Source organism: Balaenoptera musculus, chromosome 12, assembly GCF_009873245.2.
Source record: "Balaenoptera musculus isolate JJ_BM4_2016_0621 chromosome 12, mBalMus1.pri.v3, whole genome shotgun sequence".
Taxonomy (NCBI): Eukaryota; Metazoa; Chordata; class Mammalia; order Artiodactyla; family Balaenopteridae; genus Balaenoptera; species Balaenoptera musculus.
Window position 1 is genome coordinate 52,398,498 of NC_045796.1, and position 15,297 is coordinate 52,413,794.

At 35.2% G+C, this 15,297-nt stretch overlaps 1 protein-coding gene across 1 annotated transcript in view; it reads left to right on the forward strand.

Annotated features, from left to right (window-relative positions):
- The window catches only part of SEC63 (SEC63 homolog, protein translocation regulator), a 77,819-nt gene that overhangs the window by 28,449 nt on the left and 34,073 nt on the right, over positions 1 to 15,297 (forward strand). The window contains exons 2-8 of the mRNA XM_036871286.1: positions 92 to 191; positions 5,111 to 5,225; positions 6,553 to 6,665; positions 10,517 to 10,578; positions 11,166 to 11,224; positions 12,689 to 12,739; positions 13,766 to 13,874. Coding sequence (XP_036727181.1) covers positions 92 to 191; positions 5,111 to 5,225; positions 6,553 to 6,665; positions 10,517 to 10,578; positions 11,166 to 11,224; positions 12,689 to 12,739; positions 13,766 to 13,874 — 609 coding nt within the window. The remainder of the gene's footprint in view (positions 1 to 91; positions 192 to 5,110; positions 5,226 to 6,552; positions 6,666 to 10,516; positions 10,579 to 11,165; positions 11,225 to 12,688; positions 12,740 to 13,765; positions 13,875 to 15,297) is intronic.

Below are 15,297 nucleotides of genomic sequence, written 5' to 3' on the forward strand. Positions count from 1 at the left end.
GATAATGAAGGTTAGTATGGTTTTAACTCTGGTTTTTGCCTTCACTGTGGAAATCGTTGAACTTACCACCTTATTTTTCTTTTTTTGACAGAGCAAAATCGATTAAAGAATATCAGAAAAGTATATGGAAGATGTATGTGGTATCGTTTACGGTTATTAAAACCTCAGCCAAATATTATTCCTACAGTAAAGTAAGTAATTGATTTCAATAAAAAACATACTTAGTGCTTACTCTTTGCTAGGTATCATATAAAATAGGGGTATAATGATGAATAAAAACATGTGTTTGTAAAGAAATTGTAACCTTAGTAGGGGTAAGATGTGATTAGTAAATTTGAGAACAGTCTGAGCAGAGTGGTTTAGAAGTTCCAAAGAGAGAGAGTGTACTTCTGACTTGGGGGAGGAGGGGAGAAAGAGAAGTCAAATCTTTTTTTTTTAATTAATTTATTTATTTTTGGCTGTGTTGGGTCTTCGTTTCTGTGCGAGGGCTTTCTCTGGTTGTGGCAAGCGGGGGCCACTCTTCATCACGGTGCGCAGGCCTCTCACTATCGTGGCCTTTCTTGTTGAGGAGCACAAGCTCCAGACGCGCAGGCTCAGTAATTGTGGCTCACGGGCCTAGTTGCTCCGCGGCATGTGGGATCTTCCCAGACCAGGGCTCGAACCCGTGTCCCCTGCACTGGCAGGCAGACTCTCAACCACTGCGCCACCAGGGAAGCCCCGAGAAGTCAAATCTTGAAGGAAGATCTTGTGTATCTTGTGTCAGGATTTGAATTTTGTCTTAAAGACTATGGAGGAATCTTTAAAAGGTTATCGAAAGCACAGAGGTGACAGGGTCAAGTTTGCATTTCATGGTGATTGAAGTTTTTGAGCACATACTGTGTGCCAGGTGCTGGGCTAGGATTTTATATGTTATCTCATTAGTTTTATGTTAACTTAAAGGTAGATATTTTTGCTTTTTCTCAGATGAGGAAACTGAGACTAAGAAGATGAGGTAACTTGACCAAGTTCCTGCAGCAAGAAGTGGTGGAGTAGGGACCTAGTTACCCTTTATTTTTGCAGGGCCATCTGCTTAAACAGGCCATTAGCATGTTTAATTAGAGTAGGTGTCTTTGATTTTTTGAGGCTGTGGGGTATGCTGGTTAGCCTGGGCTTTGGACCTTCACCCTAAGGCATCAATTTACAGGTAACAGATGAAACTGAGGGGAAGTGAAAGAGCTGCCATTATTGGAGGACTATATCCTGTGAATTACCTACATATATCTATCCAGTAGATAGGAGGGCAAGACCTAGCAGAGGATATTAGTAAAAGTGGATCCAGTTATTTTTAAAAATTGGTTTAAATGATGATGATAGTTTTCAACATATGTGCCTGGTTCAGTTCCTTTGTAGAGGGAGGGAAGTCTCTTAGCTTTGGTGTTAAGAGTTCTTCAATGGTGTGAAACTAAAAGGCAAAATTAGTGTTTACAAGAGTAGTTTCATGTTCACTATGTATTCCTTGCTATTGCTTCTCATTTTTTGTTTTGTTTTGTTTTTTTAATTTATTTATTTAATTTATTTTTTTTGGCTGCTTTGGGTCTTCGTTGCTCACTCGGGCTTTTCTCCAGTTGCGGCAAGCAGGGGCTACTCTGTTGCGGTTCGTGGGCTTCTCATTCAGTGGCTTCTTTTGTTGCGGAGCACGGGCTCTAGGCACGCGGGCTTTAGTAGTTGTGGCACGCAGGCACAGTAGTTGTGGCTCACAGGCTCTAGAGCGCAGGCTCAGTGGTTGTGGCGCATGGGCTTAGTTGCTCCGTGGCATGTGGATCTTCCCGGACCAGGGCTCGAACCCACGTCCTCTGCTTTGGCAGGTGGATTCTTAACCACTGCACCACCAGGGAAGTCCTTGCTTCTCGTTTTAAATTAAACTTTTCTGAGGCAGCAAGGCAGATATTTTTGGCTTTCCAGTCTCTTCTATTTTGGGCTTTGGTCAGCACATTGTGGGTATCTGAACCTCAGTTTTCAAGAAAAAAAACCCAACTTTGTTCTATTTAATAATTAGTAAAGAGATTTACTTAAATAGAAGTACAGATTAATGGATGTTTAAGTAAGGAAGAATTAAATAATACTGGTAAAATTTTAGATAAGGTCAGGAACCATCAAAACCTTTTTGCTACTTAACCTTGAAGCATTCTTTCAAGATTAAGTAGTCATTGTGTAATACTCTAATTTCTGGAAGTTGCTTAAAAGAAAAAACACAAGACCTCAACTTAATTACTGAAGCCATATGTAGGGAAAATGTTTGTCTTTTAAGAGAAACCAAACATGTTTTTAAAAAATTGGGCACAGAGCATGATATAATTTGTTATGTTTCTACCTTTGGTTTGGCTCTCCGGAAATTAGAGCGTGGTTTTATTGGTTGTGGTAGTTTTCATCAGCCTGGGGATTCTGTCATGAACCTCTTCTCTCCTCCCTTTATTCTTTGGCTCAGAGAGCTAGATGCTACATGAAGGGCATCTAACACAGGGTGTAGTGTGTTTTAGGTGTTTTGTTCCCTTTCTCTTCTACCCTTGTTTGCTTTAAAATTTTACTTTAGTGGTTTTCAATTTTACTTTTATCTTTGTTTTTTGAGCTTTGTAGCCTTTTGGGGAAGTTCACAAAACAAAATGTGGAGTTACTAAGTTTGTGTGGAAATAAAATATATTTTCAAGTGTTCTTTAGCATATTGAGGGTATTAGCAAACTTTGGGTTTGAGTCAAAAGTTACTGTTTTAAATTATTTTCATTATTCATAAAATAAGTAGTTATTGTGTGCTATGTATGTGTCAGGTATTACACTAGGCGCTGATATACTGTGAGTAACAAATACTAACAAGTAAACAAGTGATGATAATAGAGTTTAGTAAGGGTTGTAAGGGGCGGGGAGGGTGTGCCATAAAAGAACTTAGGGAGGGCTGTTAACTGGCATGAGATAGAGAAGATTTCCTTGAGTAAGTGAGGTCCTAGTTGAAAGCTGAGACTTGGGTAAGAGTTACTAATAACAGCAAATAGCTACCATGAATTGGTTGTTTACTATCTGTGAGGTACCTTTTAGGGGCTTTACATACCTAATCTTATTTAATTCTCAAACCCACCCTGAAAGTTGGAAATTGAATTGTAAAAGGCTAAGCAGCTTGCCAAGATCTCTCAGTTAATAAGTGGTAAAGTTGGGATTTGACTTCAGGTAGTTTTTGCTCCAGAGCCTATGTTCTTAACTACCTCTCCCTAGATAGCCAGGTAAAAGTGGGAGTATTCCAGGTAGGCCTCCCTCTTCGTCTTTGGGCATACAGATAGTATGGAAAGCAACTTGCGGTATTATACCCTTAATAAGGTTTAGAGCATTAATTTGGCCAGGTAGAAAGAAATTTGCATCTGAGTGCCATCTCTTTGTTATGCTGAGGTTAGTCAGAACTGAATAAGATCCTGTCCACATGCTCAAGGAGTTTGCAACGAGCCAGAGGAGGAAGGTCATGGTTTGTGCTTCTTTGTGACTGTAACCATGGTCTCCCCATTGATCATCTTAACAAGAGTTAATGATTGCTTCTTGGAGGATAGATAATTTGAGTTGAGTCTTGAAGGATGAATATAGTTTGGAGACGCAGCAATGGGGAATGGGAATTCTAGGTAGAAAGACCCAAGAGAGCAAAAGCATAATGGTGGGAAAAGCTTAGGGAACTGTGGGATATGGGGATTTATTTTGTTTGAAATACTAGGGTGATAAAAGTAAGGAGGTAGGTTGGAACTGGATCCTGGAAACTCCAAATAAACACGTTTAAGCTAGGTTCCTATCAAGAGAGCTTAAACACACGGAATGTTTTCTTTCTGTATTTGAAAATAGGTCACTTCAGTTTTGTTTGATTAGGTCTCCTATGATTCCTTTATGTCTTTGTTTAACAGTTCCTACCTAATGTAACAAATTGTGATACAAAAGGGATAAAAAAATTATTCAATTTCATCATTAAAGATAACCACCATTAAGATGATTTACCTTCTATATTTTTACTTATAATAAACTTTTATTTACAAAGAATAGGATTATATTATACATACAGCTTTGAAAGCTGTTTTTCTAATTTAACAGTACAAGGTAGATAATCTTCCACAGCAAATATTTTTAGTGTCTAGATAGTATCTCTCTATGGATGTACTGTTACTTATCTATTCAGTACTCTATTGATGGACATTTATGTGTGTGTGTTTTCAGCTATTAATTATACCTGTAATCACCCTTTTATACGTTATAAACTTAATTTTAGTTTATTTCCTTCTAAATTTCTTGAAGTGGAATAGATGATAGTTAAAAAGGTATAACTTCTTTAGGGCTTTTGATAACCTTATTGCCAGATATTCCTTCAGAGTGTAGAATGTATGAGAGCTCCTTTTTACCTTAGCCTCTCCAACACTGGTAATATCAATCTTTTAAATATTTTTACTAAACAGAACATATTGAAGAGAAAAGAAATTAGTTGTTTTTCAAACTATATGTTCTTTTATATCTTTTTTTAACCTGTTATGCACGTCTTTCTATATCTGTTAGCTAAAAATGTTCTATTGTGTGGCTATATCTTGGTTTATTTAATTAGTCTCCTATAAATGGTTAATTTAATTAGTTCCTTATAAATGGACATTAAGGTTGTTTCCAAATTTTTACTGTTATAAACAAGGCTACTTATTCATCTTTGCACAATTGACCCATTATTTTTCATACTTTATCTTACTAAAAGTGTAATTACAAGGTCAAGAGCAATTCTTTTTTACATTAAATGGTTAACTGAATACTAAGTATTAATATATTTTGATCTAATGGAATGGGTCCAATAAGTTAATGAGTACATTAACTTCTTACTTAAAATTCTGCAAATAGTAACTGAGAGAATATTATATGCCAGGCACTGCTAGATTCTAGAGAATTCAAAGGTGAAAAAAGATGCTGTCCTTATTGTGTCTTACAACCCAGTGGTTATAGAATTTGAGTCAATAGCACAGTGACATGAGACTACTTAAGATTGTTTTATGCCTTGCCATAGTGTCTTTAGAATCTTAAAGGAAAACCATATAGTTGTATTTATTTATACTTCACTTATCTTTTTTCTAAACAGGAAAATAGTTCTGCTTGCAGGATGGGCATTGTTATTATTCCTTACATACAAAGTTTCCAAAACAGACCGAGAATATCAAGAATACAATCCTTATGAAGTATTAAATTTGGATCCCGTAAGTAGTATTTTATATAGTCCCTTGAAAATACTCTGGGCCCACAGCCTAAAAGAAATTGAGCTGTGCCTAAAGAAATCAGACTCTGGTCAGTTAAAAAAGATACCTAATCCATTATTATTCTAATGCATATATGTTTTTTAAGCCACAGATGTTGATTGCCATCCTATTAAGGGTTGGTTTATAATTGCTAAAATGTAAAAATATCTGAAGATGAGATAAGAAGTTAGTATATTTTTAAAAGACATTTCTAAGGTTGGTTTAATGCAAAGTTAGAAGCAAGGGGTTTATTTATGTTAGTTGGGTGGGACCCTGTGTTAGTTGACACTAAGGCAGTGTGTTGGTGTCTTTGTCATAGAAATTCAGGTTAATCTTGAGTGTACCTGTTAGCTGACTTTCTTGACTGAACTTGAGTGATGGGTCCCAGTAGAAAACTGGTCTTTTAAGTTAATCAGTGGAAAGTTAGAACTGAAATGAATGCTAGAGATCATTTAGCCTTTTTTTGTCATGGAGAAAATGAGGCCTGGAAAATTGTGTTTTGTCTGGGGTCCCATAACTTAGTAACCAAGGTGAATCTAGTGCCCTTTCCATTTTTTCCCCCGTACTACTTTTTTTTTTACTTCTAGCCTCTCCTCAATAGATGGCTTGATCCAGAGATTCATATGATACACAGTAAGGAGTGTGTTTATCTTCTAGTTTTCTGCTTTGTAGAAGAAAAGTTTGCATATCACCTGAGTTTTCTTATTGTGATGATCATGGTCATCAAGAGAGATTTTTTAAGATTAAAAGGTTTGGGGGCAATTTAATGCCATAAAAAATCAATGTGAAAAATTTATTCATAGAAATTGAATCTAATTAGGAAACAACTAAGGTAAACTTATTCAGTATTTACTTAATATTAAAATATTGACAAGCAGGTGAAACCAGAAATTCTTCAGATTTTTTCTTTGAAAGGAAGTTAACCTTTGATTTGAGTTTTTTTCAGCCAGACTTAATTTACTGTGATCATTCGTTGATATTTAAATGTCACTATCATTTTATTTTATTTAAATGGCATTATATAGTATCAGTCTCAAATCGTCGGTGCCTAGGGTACTGCGTGGCACATACTAGGTGCTCAATAAAATAAAATATATTGGACAAAATGAGTATTTTTATTTAAAAAATATGGAGGTGAAATTTATAGGACAAGGTATATATAGGATGAAAACTTCATTTTCTGTTTCTGAAAATATTGAGTAGTTCAGTATTTTAAGTTCAAAGTGGGATGGATTATGTTTTTACAGCATTGTGCTTATTTTTACTAAAACAAAGCCTTTTCTTTTAGGGGGCAACAGTAGCAGAAATTAAGAAACAGTATCGTTTGCTGTCACTTAAGTATCATCCAGATAAAGGAGGTGATGAAGTTATGTTCATGAGGATAGCAAAAGCTTATGCAGCGTAAGTATTATAGGACCTGTTACACATTTTTAAGAGTGGTAAAGATAGTTTTCTATTTGAATAAAGTAGTAATAAAATAGTTGTCATACACTTTTATTAAGCGCCTCATATGTTGAGTCTATCATTTATGGAACTACCTGGCAACCATGAAGTGTTAATTTAGCCAAACCTTAATTTTAAGTAACTTACAGTAGTGCTTTTGCCATGTAAGTTGGTTAAATTAATAAGTGATGGGTTAATTGAGCTATTTTCAAAGCATCCTGATTAGAAGAGATATACTTGCCCCTTGTTTTCATTTCTAGGCTTTTTGTTAGGCTAGATCTATTTCTTTTATTTTGGCCTGTAGCTTGTCTCATTTAAACTATAAACTAAAGATGAGTTTAATTTTGGGGAAACAGGATAGGGTATATAAAATTTGAAGTAATTCCTTGAGTATTAATATTACAAGAGTTAAAAGTTAGCTGGACTCTTCCGAATCATAGATGTATCCCACACAGCTCTTATGTTGAATTAAAGAGTAAACTACAGACAAGATGTTATCTGTTTTTTGGGGACTCGGTGATGTATATAATTTTGTAAGGTAACTTAAAAAATATAAGTAAATAATAGGATATGCAGATATAATAGCAGGCTGTGAAAGTGGTATGTGAATGACAGAAGTTTGGGAAATATCATCTTATGCATTTTTGTGCTTAATAAAAGTATATTGACCGTGTTTCCTCTCTGCCTAGCCCGCCCCCCCTTTGTGGATTGCTTGTTATCTATGTGAATATGATTCTGTAGTAAAGCAATACTTTCAGGAGCTTCTGAAGTGTACACTACATTTTCTTTTCTATGCAGCAGACATCCTCCAGATTGCTGTCTTTCAGTTGGTGTCTCCTTTTCCCCTTTTTTCAGTGTGTCTCCTTTAAGCATTTATCTTTGTTGCACAAGTATTGCAGTGCCTTAGTTGCTGTCTTCAGGTAATTTAAGAAGAACTGAAGATTTCCAGAGGAAGTTGGATAGCCTTGGTTTCCCTGTACAATTGTCCACCCCACCCAGAGCTTTAGCTATTGTTTCTTTCAGCTTTCTGTCTCCTCATCAGATTCTTTTCCCCAAAATAATTAGTAGTTTTAATTTTAGTGCTTTTGGTACAGTTATTTTTCCCCCCCCTGAGTTTTCAGGTATTTAACACTTTAAAGTTCATGATTTTGTTCTCAGGTTACTGGAAATCTGACTCTATGATGTATGGTCACTATTCTAAGAAGTACAGAAGAATAATATATGGCCTTTGGTTTTAACTCAGTTACATCTTCAAGATGTAGAATGTTTTGTATGTAAAATGTCTTAAATAGTTGATGGTCTATCAGACAAATGAAGAAGTAAAATGATTATGGGACCCAGAACTTTGAGTTATTGTAACTTGGACAAGTATAACTAGATTAGTTAAAAGGGTGCATTTTACTGAATATAGGTTCTGAGTGATTGAAGCTACTATCTTACGTATAACTCTACCAGCCTAAGTTATGTAATTCAATCAACTTGTAGAATGCAGTTATAAAAAACTGCATGATCTACAAAGTTTTTCAGAATTTGCCTTGGTTATTCAGGCTAGTTTCTCTTCCCTTATTCATTCATTATAATAAACAAGCTGGGTCATTCCTATTTCTTCAGACCAGATTGTAACTTAAAGGAAAGGAGGTATGGTTATTTTTGAGGAGTTAGACCAACTATTGATATCTGATTCATTCTTCTGGATATAGTTGGGATTTTGCTTTTGTGTGTAAAATCTATGTTTAAACTACTTTATAACAAGTGGGCAGCATGATTTACATCCTTAAAGATATTTTGATTTTTAAAAAGTATGTTTTCATGTGTTCTTACATATGAATATGTAACTTAGCTCTACATAGCCAACTCAGGCCCCTCACATATAATTTAGTGAAAGCATTCTCTGGGTTAGGATTTATAAACTGAGGTCCCTGAAACTGTATACAGAATTTATGTGTGTTTGTAAATGTGCATTTTTTTCCAGGGCAGAAGGGGCATAGGTTTCATTAGATTCCTAATAAGATCTATGATATAACCTCCCACCCCCAAAGTCAAGGGATATAATCATGTTTAGGAAACTTTATACTCATTGAATTTAAAAAAATTATGTTAGCACCATTGGTGTTGTTTAAGCTTGTTATATATAAATTATACTGAAATCATATAGCTTTTAAGTACCTTAAGTCTTAGGAATGGATACTGAAGCACTAATAAGTAGCCAAAAATCAGTTGCTTTCCTACACTGACTTTTAAAAAAATGGATAATTCCTTTGAGTATACAGGATGGTTACACAACAGTTGTACTATTGGTTTAATGAATGAGTTAATGGAATTAACTCATTAATCAGCTGTGTATGCAGGTTGAAAAATCAAGTGCTTCTCTGATGAGAGCTGTGCTTTATTTTGCAAAACGTAAGGGCATTGTATAGAGAACAGAACAGTTTGTGGTGCTGCCATCATTAGAAAGTCAGGAGGGGACAGAGATAATTATTTTGGGGAAAAGACTCTGATTAGGAGACAGAAAATTGAAAGAAACAATAGCTAAAGCTCTGGGTGGGGTGGACAATTGTACAGGGAAACAAAGGCAAAAGTTTTTGAAAAACATCCCTCCCTTAGCAGAAAGGAATCTTAGCACCACTCCTTATTAACTTGTAATCTCTCTAATAATGCCTTTCATTGGCTCCTGTATTTTACTGCGGCCTTAGGTCAAACAGTGTAAGTGGAGTTATAGTTGAATAAGGACTAAAGACATCAAGGTTCTTGTTTTCATAAATGACTAAATTGATAAGTTTAAAAATATTTTCCAGTCATTGAAAAATTTTGCAATTTTATTAAGGTACTTCTGCATTCTCTCTCTCAATTGGAGCTTTGTTGAATAGAAAATGCATTGTATCTTAAGTGCGTATGTTCTGGGAAATAGAAATATGGCTAAAATTAGATTTGGACATAAACATAATCTTTTGCCAATTGGTCTGCAAGAATGCCTTCCTTATTATGTTATTGGTCATTTTGTGTGTATGTGTCTGCCTTGTCTCCTTAACAGCATTGTAAAGTTTTTGAAGGAATTGAAAATTTCTTTTAATTTTTTTTTTTTTTTTTTAACATCTATACTGGGACCTGGAATAAAACTACTCTCACCCTGTGCCTTGAGCCATTGCCCAGGTTAGGGGTTATATTTATGTTTAGGTGTTTAAAAAATCACTGTCACTTTCATATTGCTTGGGTTAAGAAGCTGTTGCTTTAGCAGGTATTTTCCTAGTCTTGCTTGAAGTTGGCTTAGGAGAAAATTGTGATCTTAGCACAATGCAAATGACCTTTTCCAAAGCAGTGGAATTTTATAGGTGTTATTATTTTTTTCTTTGAGAATGTGGTGCCAGTTTTGGAGGGATTATTATTAGTCATGTATTAAGTTTATATTTAAAAAATAGATATATATCATTATTAAAGTAAAAACATGCCCATTGAAGAAATTTTGGGAAATATCTGAGTGTATAAGATTTTTAAAAGTAACCTATAATCCTCCCTGCCTCCTTAGAAAATGTAGTAGCCTTTAAAGTTGCATCTTCTGGCTTGAACTGGCTAAACCTGAGAACCCGTGGGCCAACTAGGAATTTGTATCTGGGCTCAATAGTTAGCATTTTCTGTTAATGCTGAATTTCTTATTTTTCTCTCCCCCTTTTCTGATTTCAGAGAGTTCTTTTCTTGATTCTCTGAAATTATCTTTAAGAAGTGAGTTGGTTAGTTAATGGAGTTTGTGTATATGAGTACTTATTTTTCAGATGTGGCTTTCTAATTTTGCACCTTTGTTCCTTTTATGCTAGTTTAACTGATGAAGAGTCCCGGAAAAATTGGGAAGAGTTTGGAAATCCAGATGGGCCTCAAGGTGTGGTAAATGATGATTAAAAAATACTGGGGTTATGATATGTGTATATTATAAAAATGTTAACTAGATTGAAAAGAATGTTTTGATTTTTTTAGTTTGTGAATAGGAAAATTACAACTACAAGGAGTTAAACAAATATGTAAATTGAGTTCCCTTTAATTTTTACTTTATTCTTCTTTCTAGAGATTGGTTTGAAAGATAGAACTTTGATTGATTTGATGAGGAAAGTAGTCACTGTCATTATTCTTCATTTCCAGTTAGTAGTTGATAAAAATTGGATGAAAAAAATCTGTTTTTCTTTACTGACTAAACATTTTCTCATATATTCATAGAGTTTACATAAACTCAGGACATATAAAAGAATTTAAGTGTTCTGGGAAGAAGGAATTCACGTACTTAGAATTTTTTTTTCTTCTGGAAAAATTTAGTTTCAAATATAAACCATGTCCATCAACTTTTGTGTAATGGAAACACATAATAAGATAATCTTACAGCTTTTTTGGAGGGGGTGGGGGAGACAGAATTTGGGGATATAAAGAAATAAAACTGGAAATGGAGACTCTTCAAAAATATTCTTCCTATTTTAGCCACGAGCTTTGGAATTGCCCTGCCAGCTTGGATAGTTGACCAGAAAAATTCAATTTTGGTGAGTACATTTAAATAAGACACTGTAATGTGTTCGATATATCTTGGTAATATAAAGAGAGCTTTACAAAGAAAATACTGGTATGCTGTTTTCAGTTTAACTGTGGATTGTGAAAACTGTTTTTGCATAATGGAGAAAAGAATTGGTTCCTATTATTAGGTTGTTGGTTTGGGGCAGTGTGTTCTAGTGTAGGGTTCCCCCCCCACTGTTTAAGGAATTTCTTACAGTTGTGGTGATTTCTTGTGGAGGTGGTTTCAGATTGGGTCCTACCCTTGGTTTAGGGAACCACTGTTTTTTTATGGTATCTACATTTATCTTAAGTAGCGCTCAAAATTTGTTATCTTTTATTCCACATTTACCCAGGCTAAATTAATTTTAATGTGTGCTAACATAATGATATATATTATATATGGTACTTCAGGAGGCAGTAGGTTATCAGACTTCAGTCTGTAATAGAGGCTGCAACTCTTAAAACGTCGGGAGTTATCCTAACCTATTGTTCAGGAATTCCCTACTTCTCCTTTCTTGAAAATAATTATCTAGGAGCTATCTTTGAAGCAATAAAAAAATCCATGTTTTGTTTTAAAAATGGCTATTTAGTGTTATTTTATGGCTATTTATTTACATGTTATTTTCCAGGGTATATAGTTGCTGTATATAAGCATGTTTATTATGCTTAGGGTTATTCAGGGAATACTAGAGAAGAGAAAAGACAGTTAGCTACCAGATTTGGGATCAAGCAGTAGGACAGACATCTAAGACCAATAGATAGAAATTACTTGCAAACAGAACATTATGTGTTCTGTTTGATATTTAGGTAAAGAAACCAGCTTCTACCATTTATTTCCAAGGCACTAACTACTTGCCAAGGTGTGGATATATAATACAGTTGACCCTTGGACAACAGGGGCTTGAACTGTGTGGGTCCACTTAATACATGGATTTTTTTCGATAAATACGGACTACAGTACTACACAATCCATGGTTGGTTGAATCTGCGGATGCAGAACCACAGGTAATGGGGGGCCAACTCTGAAGTTAGAGGTGGATTTTCCACTGCAAGGAGGTCGGGGAGCCAAGCCCCACATTGTTCAAGGGTCAGCTGAAGTTGGCCCTCCCTTTCGGCATGTTTTGCATCCATGGATAAAGAGGCCCTACTCTTTTATCACCATTTTATATAAAGAACTTGAGCATCCCTGAAATTTGGTATCCTTGGGGGCCTTAAAACCAATTCCCCATGGTTACCGAGGGATGACTATATATGCTGCAGGTTCCCTATCTGCAAAAGGAAAATAATAATGGTACCTTCCTCTTAGAGTTCGAAAATAAGGATTAAATGAAGTACTGCATGAGGAGTGCTTTTAATAGTGCCTCCCCCATGTAAGCCTCAAAATAAGTGTTCATGGATGTTGTCATAATTTACCTGATGAAGGCCATAATTTTTTCTTTCCTTTTCAATTCAAGGTTTTACTTGTATATGGATTGGCATTCATGGTTATCCTTCCAGTTGTTGTGGTAAGTTCCAGCTCTTTTTATTAACATTTTTTAGGGAAGGGAATTGGTGCATGCTTTGGAGTCTCCTTATAAGATTGTAATTTGTATTAGAATATAATCTATTAATCCTTGAATTTTAATAATCTTATATTCAGTTATACTTTAAAGGTCTTCTAAAGGTGACATCTCTTTAGTATGTTAAAATGAATCTCCTCCTGATCCAAAAATTACACACAAACGAGATAGTACAGATGTATTTAGAATTTAAAATGAAAATCTTCCATTACCACCTCCCCCAACTCCATTTCTCTGTCAGAAATAATCACTGCTAAGTTTGCTTCCTTTTCAGATATTTTTCTTTGCATTATGTATATATACATGTGCACATTTTTTTTAAAAATGTGATCTTACTATATGTATTGTTCTGTGACTTTTTTTGCTTCATATAGGGGTACAACATGTAGAACAACCTCATTTTTAAAAACAGTTGCATAGTACCTCAATATGGAGGTACCATAAAGTTTATGATTTTATTGTTTATTACTCTTATGACTGGTGGTGTTCTTACTGATCTTACAGTTCCTGTGGGTCCCATAGTGAGGCTAACAATTAACTTGTCTTGCCTTCTTCATAGGATTGTTGTGTGAGAATCCACTTGTGTGGAATAATGTGAATGAAAGTAGTATATCAACTATAAAATTGCTCCTACGCTTATTTGTCAAATATTTGTTGAAGACATGCTATGTGTGAGGAACCAGCTTGTTGCTTATAACAGTGGGTTGTTTCATTCCTATTTTGTCTTTAATTTCTAGCTGAAACTTAAATGTTTTAATCATATATATGTAATGAGGTAGGTTGGTGTTTAGGCCTCAGGCAGCATAAATATTTACCAAATAAATCATTTGAAATATGTAACAAAGGCATTTGTTCTAAAGAGCAGGTCTTTTTATTGGTTTATGAACATTTAGAAAATTTGACCATTCTGCATCAAAGTTAACATTTATCATGGTTTTTATGCTTTATTTCTGGTTTAATTTTGTGTTTTAGGGCTCTTGGTGGTATCGCTCAATACGCTATAGTGGAGACCAGATTCTAATACGCACAACACAGATTTATACATACTTTGTTTATAAAACCCGAAATATGGATATGAAACGTAAGTAAATTTAAGTAACTGTGACGTTAGATTATTTTCTGAGTCATTTATGTAGAGTTGATATATATTCAACTGGAGAAATTCCATTTAATAGTTTTAGGGATATTCAGTTCATTATATAGCTAAAGCTGGAGGAAAATGCTAACACCCTTTATCATATGTCTTAATCTGTAGTTCTCTTGTTCCCCTTTTACTCAGCTATATGTATATATCAGTACATATTTTTTTCCCTCCAGAAATTTTATAGTAAAACTTCTTGTGGGCTAATTTTGTAATAATAATACCAGCTAACATTTCTTGCGTATTTGTCGTTGCCAGGCATTGCTAGCCACTATGCACGTATTAACTCATTTAATCTTTGTATGCCCCCATAAATAAGTGCTGTTTTTAAGCACATTTTATAGATGAAGAAACTGAGCCCAAGGATATACAGTAAGTGACAGACCTAGGATGGAACTCAGGTAATGTGGTTCCCAAGCCCTAAACCAGTACATTATACTGTGTTAATCGTGTAAAGTATGTAGAGGTCTTGGGTGTGTTAAAAGAAAACTGCCAGAATATTTCATTCCCAGAGTCTTATTTCAAAATTTATTATGAAAAACAAAAAGTACCATCCTAAATAACTTTCTTTGATCCCATAAAGCTAACATTATAAATTTTATCCCTGGAATATATAGTGTTGCCTTTCAGAATCACTGCTCTGTGGAAATCATACACATTTCCCTTCCCTTCCCTTCCTTAAAAAAAAAAAAAAAAAGTAAGTTTTAAATTGTGCCTCACTGGAGGATGTATTTTTGTTCCAAAACCTGAGTGGACTTTTTCGTATTTCATATTTGCCAATTTTTTTTTTTTTAATTTATTTATTTATTTATTTATTTATGTCTGTGTTGGGTCTTCGTTTCTGTGCTAGGGCTTTCCCTAGTTGCGGCAAGCGGGGGCCACTCTTCATCGCGGTGCGCGGGCCTCTCACTGTTGCGGCCTCTCTTGTTGCGGAGCACAGGCTCCAGACGCGCAGGCTCAGTAGTTGTGGCTCACGGGCCTAGTTGCTCCGTGGCATGTGGGATCTTCCCAGACCAGGGCTCGAACCCGTGTCCCCTGCATTGGCAGGCAGATTCTCAACCACTGCGCCACCAGGGAAGCCCCATATTTGCCAATTTTACTAACTTTCTTGGTAGTGAGAAAGAGATTCCTCAGGATCATATGACTGTGTGAGCTGATCTTGTGTTTCTGAAGAATGAACTGATCTTATATTCCTGAAGAATGAGCAGATCTTTTATTTCTGAGGAATGAGTGAATGTTACCTTCCCTTATGTACGTGTATGGCTCTTCCTTACGCTGGGTCGAAATATTAATATATAAACATTCTCCCTTATGAAACTGTTTCATGTTTGTAACCTGTTTTAATGTGTTTTTTGGATCAGTG